At 36.3% G+C, this 13,847-nt stretch overlaps 1 protein-coding gene across 1 annotated transcript; it reads right to left on the bottom strand.

Moving 5' to 3' along the window:
* Window positions 1-11,380: 11,380 nt before the first annotated feature.
* On the bottom strand, window positions 11,381-13,571 carry LOC132562494 (uncharacterized). The gene is made up of 2 exons (XM_060227237.1): window positions 13,209-13,571; window positions 11,381-11,707 (listed from the first exon to the last, which is right to left on the bottom strand). The coding sequence occupies exons 1-2, from the start codon at window positions 13,569-13,571 to the stop codon at window positions 11,381-11,383; spliced, it is 690 nt and encodes a 229-aa protein (XP_060083220.1).
* Between the last annotated feature and the right edge of the window lie 276 nt (window positions 13,572-13,847).

Genomic DNA, 13,847 nt, shown 5'->3' with positions numbered 1-13,847 from the left:
TTGAGCCACAAACCATACAACTCAAGTTGTTACAGCTTACATGTATCTGAAATACATGTAGACTGCTTTAAAGCAAGGAAACAACAAAAGAACACAATTTAAAAAAAAAATTCTGTTGAAACAAACTTCATGAACTTTGATGTGCTCACAATATTCAATGTATTGTTAAAGCTTATAATCGGATAATTTACATGTCAGAACGACCCCCCCCCCCCCCCACCCAACTAAAAGTCAAATTCCTCACAGCCATGGTTACGTGACGTTTGCTACTTCTGTACTGTTCAAGGGCAGTAACCACTGCGAGGAGTTTGCTAACATGTGACTAAATTGTCATTTGCATGATCCGCCATTAGGATGGAAAAAAGTAGTTGTCTGCACTCTCAGGTGAGAATTGACATGTTTAAGCTTTGTACATTGTTTAGATATGCGTTTCCGGTTGTATAAGGGTTTTGTTCGTTGATTGGGAACAACTAAATAGGTTGTCATTGTCGTAAATTCGTGTATTTTAGGTGAAGCCTAACCGCGCCATGGGATCGCATGAGATTTTGCATGTTCTCAAGGCCGTGTCTTCAATATTAATTATTGAAGTGTTGTATCTTAGTTTCGATTAATATATTATCAAGCTACATACATGTTCATGTAACATATCAATAATGACAACAACTGCTGATCTTCATTTCACCAACAATACAAAATTGATTATAAATACCCTACAAATAAAATGAACCTACTTCATGTAAGGGACATAACTCTACACGAATCACAAGTATGTACATGTATTTGTTCCAAAAGGAAGCCACACGAATCATTACATGTATTTGTTACAAAAGCATTTGTATACTGGTACATTTAATCAATCATAACGTTTTAGGTCACCCGAGACAAAGTCCAGATACAGTACTTGATATTGAGTTAACCTATTGGGGGGGGGGGGGGGGGGGGGGGGGGGGGGGGGGGGGGCCAAGGTCACAGGAAATCAAATTTGCCAAAAATATATATATAAAAACTCAAGTGACCATTAAGGCCTATTGGGCCTCTTGCAGGGTTCCAACAGTCAGGGAAAATCAAATGTCAGGGAAAAATAATTAAGGCAGTTTCTTAATATGGATAGTTTCTTCCATAATTTTGGGTATCTTTATTGTTATGTAGGATTATGAGCATCTTTTTTTTATTCTTGTAATACATCATACTCTAAAAATGTGCTTATGCCTGAAGATAACATATGGAAAACTTAGGGGAATTTTGATTGCTCATTTTTTTTTTTTTTTTGTGGAAACCCAAGCTGTCTTGTTAAGATATTTACATGTACTTCAATACAGATTTTATAAATTATATGTTCACAAGGGATGTAGTTAATAGTAATCCATCAAAATGAAGATTTTGTAAAATATTTCTTTACGACATCACTTTAATATGACTCACCCTACATATAGTGTGTAGGTATATAGTATAACTGGAATCACTTTCACAGTGAATGATATAAATATTGTTTCCTGTGGTAATTAATATGTATTTCTACAAATTAATACAATATGTTGCACAAATTTCTTTGCTTTCTCTTACACACGGTATACAATACACAGTACACACAAATAAAGAAAATAATATTCAGGAACTTTGTAGATCTGTGGGGCTTTAAGTTGGCATTATATGCCATCACATCACATTAGATGCATGTATTCAATGTTTAATTTATTTTTGGCTTACCTGCCTGAAGATGATGGGGTCAAATTTGTTAAATCTTTTAAACAACACTTTTGATTACACAGCTGATCCAAGTCCCAATAGATTATTTGAAACATATAGCTATTAAAGGGACTACTGCTGTAGAATTCACTTATATTAAAAAACAACAATAAGTGATATATTTTCCAAAATAAAAGTGACCGAAGCCAGTTTTAATGAATATGTAAAAACTATGAAAATAACCAATGTAGGCTCTACAATGGTAATATCATTATAGTTCATTCCTCAACAATGTACATGAATATCACGTGGAATAGCAGCAAGACGAATGTATACACTTGTAACGTGACAGCGAGGACTGATGTTACTCGTGTGTATAACCCTAAACGTGCTGTCATATCCATTTACAGAGGTAACTGTGATAATTCGACTTATCACAACACATTTCAACTTGTAACTATTAAGTGAAATGAAGAAAATACACGCAAATATATAAAAATGTATGAGGTAACATGTGCGTTTGTTTACGCTTACCTCGTAACCTATTTGTCAAGTCACATGATGGGGCACGTACATGCAAATGATCCATTAGACCGTCTCCGTAAAATGCCGAACATGATGATTTTCACATAACAAAGCAGAAGTAAACAAACTTTATGCCGAAAATATGTTAACAACTATCATATCTGACCACATAAGCGGGCATTACTTTATTATAGGTTCAGTTCTATTCTGAAAGCTTAATTCTGCATTTCCTCACTATGGAATCTATGGCAGTAGTAGTTCCTTTATATATAAGGGCTTCTTACTAAAAGTGCTTGAGTCTTGTATACAATGAATAAGGAATCCTCAATATTTCTCAGAAATTACTCTATCCCATAATCTCTCAAAACCCCAAATTGCACTACATCACTAAAACTTAACTTTCCATTACCTGTCTGTAAATCATATTAATCGACCAAAACCGTCTATCCAGGGTCAGTGGACAGGTCAGTATGCTTTAAATCCATCTATGGATTTAGTGTGTTTTCCTGAATACATTTTAATAACTTATATTTATCTGTCTAAGGATGCAAGTTACAATTGTACACCATTAATTTTCGTCACTATTAATTACATGGACTTTCTACCTTCAAATTCAGGTTAATTGATTAAAACATTTCAATATCTGAACCATATCAGACACATTGAAAAAGGAAAAAACATAATCTGACCCATGTCAGCTACATATTGTAACTCCTGACTGCCACCACTAGGTTAATTCAGCTGGATCTTAATTCTTTTCACTTTCAAATTAGAATTGTTAACTCTCAATCTTTTTTAGTTTCTTTCATTTAACCTAAACATAAAGCTTAGTGTACAAAAAGTAATAAGATAAACATAAAAAAAGAATATTTCTAACTAATTTTTCAAAAACTACCCGCAGAAGTTACTTCCCCTAATCGCATGTGATGACAATGGTTAAAGTAACAAAGCTGTAATGAGTTTGCCATGTCATCAGATATAAAATAAAACAATATCACAAACACTCAACCAACAATTCATGATACCCAGTCAAATGCTATTGAATTAAACTCCAAGTATTTGAAAATATTTTAATTGAATTGAGATAAAATTATTTGAATATCAGCACAAATAGTTTTAATATGTTAAAACAGCATCTGAAAGACCATGATTCTAACTTGGGACCTAGTACCAAACTCTGGACAGACTTGTCCTTCTACAATATTAACTATCTCATCTGACAAACTCAGTCCTTTCCAGCTAAATTTATATGCCCGTCGAAAAACGGACATAGTATGGCGCTGTCCGTTGGTCCATCTGTCCGGCGTCAATTGTAAACTTTTATTATAGCCCCCTGGCAACGAAGTAAGGGGGGTATACTGGAATCGGGTTGTCCGTCCCTCGATCTGTAGACACAATTATGTACCGGCTACTCCTCCTAAACTACTGAGGGGATTTCAACGAAACTTTGAGGCAGTTATCCATATACATTGTACATGTAGATGTGCGGAATTTTAGTTGCTATGGTAACCAGGTCACTATACACAGGTTTTTGGAAACTGGCTATATCTCACTTACCCTATGATCAATTTTATTGAAACTTGGTAAGATGATGTAACATATCAAAGGCTACAAATGTGACTCATCAGTTGTTTCAGAACCATTTCTATGGAAACGTGATCAAGACATTTGATTGGTTGAAAATTAGATATTGTCCGATATTTGCAAAAATTGGTATGTAGGTATTGTTTGACATCAGGAACACAAAAATGAAGTTCATTTTTTGAAATTTTGGTTGCTATGGTAACTAGGTCACTGTACACAGGTTTTTGTGAAATGACATCTTGTCCAGACAACTCCTCTTAGACCAGTGATCCGCTTTCAATGAAACTTCACAGCAATGTTAGGGACAATGTGTAGATGTGCATGTAACTATTTTTTCCAAAATTTTGGTTGTTATGGTAACCAGGTCACTATACACCTGGGGTTGGGGTTGGCATACAAAATTGTATAGGTTATATAATTATCTAAAAGTATTATTTATTTTTCCAACATACAGTTGCAGCATCATTTTTATGGTATTTACTTAATAAAAATTCTAATTATTTGGGTTTTTTTTTTCAGATTAATGAAGAAAATATAAAAGATATGCCGGAAGAAGACCTCAAGTCATTTCTTCCAAAGTATGGAGACCGGATAGCTTTGCGATCTTTCGTCACCCAAAGAACAAAAAGAAAGGGAAATGAAAAAATGAGTCTTCTTGAGAAACTCAGACACAAGTTGAAACGAAATCGGAGAGAAGAGGATGGAGCCGCGCCTTCATATAGTGAAGCTGGACCTTCATTTAATGCCACAGGAGTACCGTCCGCAAATGTTTCCAAAAATGCATTAAAAACTCAGCGTATGATTGAATTTGGCCTGATGGTTTATGACGCTTCATCTCACATGTATAAACCCATACGAGCTAAGAAAGGAGGAGGAGTTCGTAAGACAAAGGTTCCAAAACAAAGTCGGAAGGCTGATCTACTGAAGGCAGGGAAGGAAATATTTCTAAATACCCAGTTTGGATATGGAAGTCCAGATGATTTTGAATGTGATATAATGGACTACAAGCAAGTTACCCTTGACGTGGATATAACAGTAGGTGAAATCATCGACAAAACAAAATTGCAAAAGTTGCGGTTTTACTTGGCTCTAAAAGGAAATACACTGACAGACATACCAGCAGACATACCATCAGACAGTGATGATTCTCTTCCGGACTTATGCAGGTCTCCAATGACAGCCAGAAAAACATCAACTGTAGAAAACAACCCTGTGGTCGTTCAGCCATCTCTCATACAACGGTCACCCATTTCACAATCGGATGTGAATGAGCAAACCTTTCTCACGAGCACTCCAGATAACAAACACAGTTATAACTTGTCAGTGGTATCAAGTGACCAGCTAAACCTTGTGGAAATGTTTCCACTCTTTTACGAGGATCCAGAGGTGTCATTTGGTCCGACAGACAAGCCAAGTGATACAAATGCAACCATCCCTCTTCAACAGGATTTGCAGGTGACACATGAGGAAATTACCACAGAACCCTTTACTTCTCAACCAACTACAGAAAGTTTGTTAGCCGTCTCTGGACCAGATGCCACATTAGAAGAACGCACTATTCATATTCGAAGAGGAAATTGCATGGCTGACCTAATGGACATATTCTCACATGATAAAGTATTGCAGCAGGTAATCACAGTCGTCCGTACACTAGAGACGGGAAAGAAAGAATTAGGGGCAGGAGATGGGGTGGTCATTGACTGCCTTTGTGAATTTTGGGCTGATTTTTATGAGAGATGCACAACTGGTCTGGAGGAGAAAGTACCATTCCTTCGTCACAATTTTACAGAGCTTCAATGGCAAGCATGCGCACGCATTTACTTGTTTGGGTGGGCGCATTTCAAGTATATCCCTGTTCAACTTTCAGTACAGTTCATCAAAGCAGCTTTGGGTCGTCCTTGTGAAAACCTAGTCAACTCATTCTTGCGGTTTTTAAACCGGGAAGATAGCCTGGTGATCAGCTCCGCATTGAAAGATTTTGCTAGTGTTGAATTCGACGATCTCCTGGAAGTTATGAGCAACCATAATGTGAAGAAGAGAGTTTCTGCGGAGACTTTTCCAACAATCATACGCGAAGTTGCTCACAAAGAGCTTATACAAGAGCCAATGTTCATCATTGACAGTTGGAAAGTTGTGTTACAATTTTCTGCCCTTGGGCTTATTAGTGATGCTGACCTTTTATCTCTTTATGAAGAGTCAAAACCCACAGGAAGGAAGGTTGTAAAAAGGCTTACTATCAATGCCAAAGACAAAAACGAAGAAGATGTTGGAAACCATCTCAAACGATACCTGAAAGAATCAGATTCTGCCACATTAGGATTGTTTCTGAGGTTTTGTACTGGCAGTGATTTACTGCTGGACTCAAACAAGGTTATAACCGTCGAGTTTTTGGAAATGCCTGAAATATCACGCAACCCCATCGGGCGAACATGTTCACAAACTATCCAGTTGGCAAATCGCTTCGACAACTATCCACAGTTTCGGACAGAAATGAATAGCGTGCTGCGAAGCAACGTGTGGGTGTTTGACATTGTATAGTTGCATAACAGGATTCCGTGCATCTGTAAGATGGGATTTTTAGGTCACATGACCATAGGTCATGGTGACCTATTGTGATAGTCTTTTGTCTGTCGTCGTGTGTCGTCCATAAGCTTTTCCTTGCGAACACAATAACTTCAGTAAATTTGGGTGGATTTTGATGAAACTTGGTTTGCATATTAATATTGATAAGATCTTGGACGTGTTTGACAATCGACTGTAATTTACAGAGTTTTGACCTTTTCAGTTTTTTTGCCATGTATAAAAAGTTAATTTAGTCAGGTGACCGTTAAGGCCCATGGGCTTCTTGATTCATTCCCCACCAGAAAAAGCTCTTTAGTTAATGTCAGCTTTAATGGTGAAATATTAAAATCCAGCAGGTGTTTCACACTGATTTCTGTTAAGTTTAGATGTAGGTTACATCTGAAAGTTAAGATTGTTCAGTCATCAACGACTGGATTAGTTAGTATTATGATGTCGTAAATTTTCATTTTTTTTTTTACTGTTCTTTATTTATTCCAACACAGTATGTTGTGCTCCATATAAACTTTATGATGAAAAGTTTACATGAATAAATCAATAGGAGATGTAAATGTAGAATCCATGCCAAGTTTAAAAATATTTGCCACCTAACGGTGAAACTAGGGGGACTATAGGTTTGCACTCCGTCCGTCTGTCTGTCTGTCAGTCAAACTTATACATGTAGTTTTTCGGACTTTTTTACGCCATGCTTCAACATACCGACCTGTTTTCGGTTTATGTCTTCTATGTCAAGGGTTACATATCAAGTTTGAATCTCGGCTGCGTATCACCATTTTTAACGTAGTTATGGCCCTTTGGACTTTTGGTATAGAAAATTTCTGGTATAGATTGATTTCCGGACATTTTTGGGCCGTGTTTAGAGATCTATACCGACCTGGTATTCAGTGTATGGTTTCAAAGTTGAGGGTTACAGATAAAGTTCGAATCCCGACTGCGTATCACCATTTTTAAAACAGTTATGGCAATTTGAACTTAGACAATTTCTCCCATAGATTGATTTCCTGACTTTTTTTTGCCATTCTTCAACCGACCTGGTGTTTTTTGGTATATGGCTTCATAATAGCACTGTATATGTTGTGCTGGCTTTGTATGCTTTCTATATATATATGGTGCTAGTAAGGTGAATTTGAGTATGGTGTCTTACAGGCATCATTTAAAAATGCCTCTGTATTGTAGTGATATCTGTGTAATATTAGCTACATTGTACTATTATAATCTGCTTCTATTGAATTGCTTGTTCTCCTTGTACTTTTTCAGGAATCTCTGTAAATCTTTCTTTTGTTCTGGTTTTGTCCTGATTTAATTGACTTTGAGTTTAGATTATGATTCAGTTGAAATGTTGGTATTTTATTTATTGTTCTTGAATGGATTTCCATCAAACTTAGCATACTTGTACAGAACTAAAATATTTTGGGCAAGCTTGAGTTTCAAAATCATGGGGTCAAGGTCAAAGTCACTTTTACTATTTTTGAAAAATTGCATCTAAGGAATTTGTGGGGGCTGGTATTGCTTCAGCAATACAAGAATGCTTGTTTTGGAAAATCTTTTTATGAAAAAAAAATCAACCCATCACTGGAGATATAGCTCATGGTAACCTAATTTTTAATTGTGAAATGTTAAGTTCCTGTGTCAAGTTTGGCATGGTTTGGTTTGTGGTCCGTCCGTCTGTCTACACTTTGGTTTCCAAACGATAACTTGAGTAAATGTAGTCCAATTTTGATGAAAGTTGGTATGCATGTGTATTTTAGAAAGACTAAGTTGAGCTTGAACTTTTTAAAATTCAAGCAAGATTAATTAGGATACTGTAACCTGATTGTTTGATAGGTTTTGTCATGACAATGGTTTTGCCATGCCAATTTCATATGTTGTGACGGGCGTATAATGCACCTGTTTGTGGTGCTGTTGTGGAAAATTAGCGATATTATAATCTTAGCAGCAATAAACAAAAATACTTGGAATTTTCGTTACATAACATGCATTATTTTTATTGTGAATACAAAAAATGTTACGTATTTAACAAACAAAACCATGTATCACAAATGAGACACCGAAGTAATACATGTATCCTGGAATAATCACTCTGTATTAGATATGCTTGCTGAGACAGTAAGGATGTAAAACCAGGATGGCATATTCCTTACAAAAAATAGCAATAATATATAATGCATGTGTAAGGCCTGGTGCGGGGATATAAATGGTCAAAGGTCAAGGTCACGGTTGCTATGAATAGGGTAGGGTTTTGAGTTAATTCCCTTTGGGCGAATAAGTAAAAACAAAAAACTTCATACAGTGCTTCATTACCAAACATGCTTGCTTGGGATTGTTTTGCAGGTCAATTGGTGAAAGGTCAGGATCACGGTTGCTATAAATAGTTTAGAGGGTTTTTTTCATGATAAGTCAAGTTCCCTTTGGGTGATAAAGTTCAAACTTCATACAGAGGTTCCTCACTTAATATGCTATATTGTTTTTCAGCCTGTCACTACATTTCATCTTCAAGTTGACTCAAAATGTGAATCACATGGGTAAATTATAAAAATGATGCTAAGGCAATAAAACTATACAGCTGCCTTCAGAAATGTTGGGGAAGGTGACACATCTACTTATGTGGAATTCTTGTTTTCAGAAGACACATCTCGCATTAGTACCTAAAACTGTACAAAACGGGATTTCCCATTACATGTAAGCATGGTAATGTCTATCTCCATCAAAACTTTCATCCAAAATTTTAGAAATTTGTTCATATTACCACTGCAGATGCTATGAATTAAAAACTTTTAATCGTTTCACTGTTTTGTTTCTATTATTTATTTCTATTGATTCATGATCATGTCACCCATGGTCCATGCGTCCATCTTTAATTTGCAGAGTTAGTGTTTGTAAGTATAACATACTTTATATTGTTCAGAAAGTTCACTAAAAAATTTCATCAAATATAACATTAGTTTACCCCATTTTTAGCTCACCTGGTCCGAAGGACAAAGGTGAGCTATAGCCATACCGTGGCGTCAGTCCGTCCGTCCGTCCCTCAACAATTTCTTTAATCGACTTATAAACTACTGAGTGGAATTTGATCAAATTTGGCTGAAAGCATCCTCAGGAGGTGAGGATTCAAAAATGTACAAATGAAGGGGCTGAATTTGCAGGAGCCTGAGGGGCAGGGCCCAAAAGGGGTAATTTGGCCATATTCCCTTAAGTATCTTCTCTGACTAAAAGAAGGCTATCAATCATATATCTAACTGCAAGCATCCTCAAGAGGTGTGATTCAAAAATGTACAAACTGACCTCTTGGGGAGGGGGGGGGGGGCAAGGGGCAGAGCTCAAAAGAGCATTTGGCCATACATTGCTTTAAGCGTCTTTTTCTCATGCTCAGGAACTAAAGAAAGGAAGGTGATAATCTTATTTCGTCGGAAGTATCCTTATGGGTTTTGGATTGACCCTAGAGGGGGTATGGGGCAACTCCTGCATAGACAGATACAACTCTTGGTCATAAAGATCCAGGTGAGCGATACAGGCCCTCTGGGCCTCTTGTTATTCATGCTGCAGGAAGAATTTGGTTGATAATGTAGTTGTCGATTTGTCCGTATGTCCCGATATACGGGCGAGCATTGTCAGATCGTAAATGTACAGCAAGTAAACCAATCTTGATGTGCAGTGAGGAACAATAGATGTAACTCTTACTAGCAATTGTATGGAGTTCTGTAAGCTTGAAACACATCAACTACCTCGACGTTGTATTGAAGTGCATACATGCTGGAAAATGAATGGTGTAAACGTAATGCCATCCTGTTTTTAAACAAAAAATGCGATTTTTAACATTTATGACTGGGACATATTTCCAAGCGCAATAAAGATTACCGTTTTAACCACCATTATCAGATTCAAATCGCCCTTCAGCCGGGTTCGTCAGTCCACAGTCCAAAATGATCGGTTGGTATACATGTATGACGTCCACTTCGTAAGTATCTCTACGTGTATAGATATTCGTCATACACCGTAAGTCATTCGTAACAAACCCCTGTGGTCAGTCCTTAAACAATTGTCATTACCGTTAGTTCCGGAGATGTGTACAGGTTCCCCTTGGTCCTTATATTTAGTTGTGCATTATGTACCACTTTTGGACTGATTCGACAAAACAAGATGGCTGACTGGCAGCCATTTTGGATTTCGACAGTTATTGCTAATTTTGTGAAGTACCCAACAATGGATCATTCTCAGATTTCATATGGAGGTTCGACTTGGTTTTTAAATGTTCCTTTTTATTTAGACACTGATCAGAAAAATAAATTGGTTTACAGACTACCAATTATTGTAATATCGATGGCCTTGTCATACGCGTGACGGCTTCCAATGCAGTTTCTGATACATGTATCCTATGAAACAAACGATATTAGTATTTGCAATTGTGACGTGAATAAAATCTTATTTCACGGAGTTTTGTTTTATTACCCGATTAAATGAAATACTGAGTTATGATACTTTCATTATCGACAACATTTGCAAAAGATAAACCAAATCAAGTGCATGTCCAACATAAATACACAATAATCATTATTTCATAACAGGATCTGTGAGAGCAATACTAGTATCCTGGCTGGGCTGTATAATTACACAAAACATCAATATCAAACTTAAATCGTTATTGCATTTTAATTATATTCAGTGATATTATAATTTCATTTAAAGCCCCCCCCCTGTTTTCGAAACAAATAAAAAAAAAAAAAAAACGACAAAATTACAAAGCAACGTTAAATGATAGAAAATATTCTCTAGACTAAGGAACTCCACACTAGATAGGGAATTTTTTAATGCGGTGATGCACTTTATACAATATGTACAGTAAATGAACTTGGAAAGGTGTCAAATGCCCATGCACATGTTGGTTGGAGTTTTGAAGAATGTAAAAGCAGTATTTATGGGCATCACATCATCGCAGTGACGAATAGAGACAATAATAGTTGCAGAGAATAACAAAATGATTCATTGGCATCACTTAAATATGTCTTGTTTAAATTATGTTCATAATTTCATTCCGTAATTGTATGTATAGATCACACATTTCATGGGGATCTGCAGGAAAATCCCACATATTTTCATTCACGAGTAGTTGACAAAGGTCAAATATATCTTTATCACAAGGAATATTATCTTTCATTAGGCATTCTGTCTCGCAAAGTTCTATCCTTTCCGGTGTTACTGCTTTTAAACAGTCACTAACTCCATATAGCTCTGGAATGGAATACATCAAAGCTGGTCGTCCACATGGTAGAGATGCCATCTTCGACGGTCGAATTCGGTGACTATTCCAAACAGAAACAGTGGAATCGATATCGGCCTACAATGTAATAGATATCTATTTTCAATAACATTAACTTCCCACCATTTAATACTTAATTTTCTCACATAAAACTATATATAAACAGAAACGACAACAGCAAAATGAAACTCCTTGCTGTCCTAACCCACCATTTAATACTTAATTTTCTCACATAAAACTATTTATCATATGACTGCAGTGTTTTGTAGTGTAATAAAGCCATGTCATCAATTCGATATTACACATGTGTAATAACACTTTTCAATTGTGACGTCACAATCGAAGAATAAGCAAATGACGTCAAGTCAACAATGGTATGACGTCACGCCAAAAATGGTTTGCCGTCAAGAAATGGCGGGAAGAACGTCAGAGTCAACAATTTTTATCTTATCCAATGTAATTTTGGACTTTTTAGGAGTCATATGATAAATAGAATCTTACACTCATGTCAATGTATTATGGAATTTATTAAACTCGTTCAATAAATTGATATGCCACTCGCCTATCGGCTCGTGACATATCAAATTATTGAACTTGTTTAATAAATTCCATAATACATTGACACTCATGTAAGATCCTCTATATATAAACAGAAACGACAACAGCAAAATGAAACTCCTTGCTGTCCTATTATACATGTAAGTCATCACTGTTTTGATACATTTGAAAAAAAAATTCGCCTGTCTTTCGTGACAAGACTGAAGAATAGGCTGTCTTCAGTTTTTTCTATAACATTTATATATAGGCTTACCTTAAAAAAATATTAATCCTTTGCTACTTTCAATGATAAAATGATATACATGTATTAGTACATGTACATATACATGTTTTGCACATTACCATATTATTAAATGCTAAAATGGCGGCTATAACGTCAATTTTTTTTCTACCAAAATTACAATAGCTCATGCTCAGCATAGAATACTTTTATTAATCATTCGAAATTCCAGTATATACTCTTGGCAAATGTATTTCGCAGGCATCAAATTTCAAATGGATTTTGGTGGAAACATTTTTTTAAAATCCTTCTTCAAGCGGATGATAATTGATTTGTAAGAAGTTGGAATTTATGACTATTCCGTTTGACCTTGTCATATATTTAATGTCATTTAACTCCAAAACTCCACCTGCAATATACTTTACCATTTTTGTTCTGTATGCCACGACTTTCAGTAGTACTATTGCATTCACATGGGCATGGCACGTTCCTATGACTCAGACTAGCAGTATAATCGAAGCCCGACCCCCTAGATCACTTATTATGATAAGTGATCTAGGGGGTCGGGCTTCGATTATACTGCCCGACCCCTTAGATCACTTATTATAATAAGTGATCTAGGGGGTCGGGCTTCGATGATACTGTTATTCTGAGTCATAGGAACGTGTCATGCCCCTGTGATTGCATTAAACGAAAACGAACGTTTTCTTCGCACAAGACCATGATGAGAACATACATTGTGACCCAAACCTTGATAAGCCATACGGGTCTTGTTCTCATTGGTCTAGTAATCTAACTCACCTGTACTAGATCCATAAAACAGAATTGGATAAGGTTCTTGTCTAGTAAATCCCCGACAAAGTAGTTATCGATCTGAAGCTGTTTGAATAAATCCATCCAAAAACTTGTTACTTCTCTCCGTAATATACTCCAAAAGCTTTCTATCTTTTGGTTTGCGGTACTTCGTCCATACATAAAACTGCATACTCCAGCAAAACGATCGGCATGTTCATCGCGTAAGAAACTCTGCATTTGTTTTACGTAACAATTTTCAGTTCCAGCATCTGCTCTTATTCTCTCAGGGCACCCAAGTTTATTTTTAACTGAATTGACAAAATAACCACCAATGACCTTTGGGTCGTTGTTAGTGTTCCATGCTTCCATCCATATCACTTGCCTGGAAAATCCGTCTATACAACCGTGAACACATATTCCATATGGTTTAAGTTTGTCATATCCATCGATATGCCATAGTGCGTTGGGTCCAGAACAACGATACTGTTGCCTTACCAAACGCCGTTTTATTCTTTGTTTTAAACCTTCCGGATATAATATTCCCTGTAATAAACGCACTGTTTTTTGGGAAATATATATTCCATTCTGAACACATTTTAAATGCATCCACCGGTATCCATGAAGACGACCAGAACCTTCACACTC

This window comes from Ylistrum balloti, unplaced genomic scaffold (assembly GCF_031769215.1).
Source record: "Ylistrum balloti isolate Yb309-2 unplaced genomic scaffold, AGI_CSIRO_Ybal_v1 Utg371436, whole genome shotgun sequence".
NCBI lineage: Eukaryota > Metazoa > Mollusca > Bivalvia > Pectinida > Pectinidae > Ylistrum > Ylistrum balloti.
The sequence above is the reverse complement of the archived record's forward strand: the minus strand, read 5'-3'. Positions and strand labels throughout refer to the sequence as shown.

Coding starts and splice junctions, on each gene's coding strand:
- LOC132562494 (XM_060227237.1), bottom strand. CDS start 13,571: ATGGAAGCATGGAACACTAACAACGACCCAAAGGTCATTGGTGGTTAT. Junction 11,708..13,208: donor GTTTTATGGATCTAGTACAG/GTGAGTTAGATT, acceptor ATTACATTGTAG/GCCGATATCGATTCCACTGT.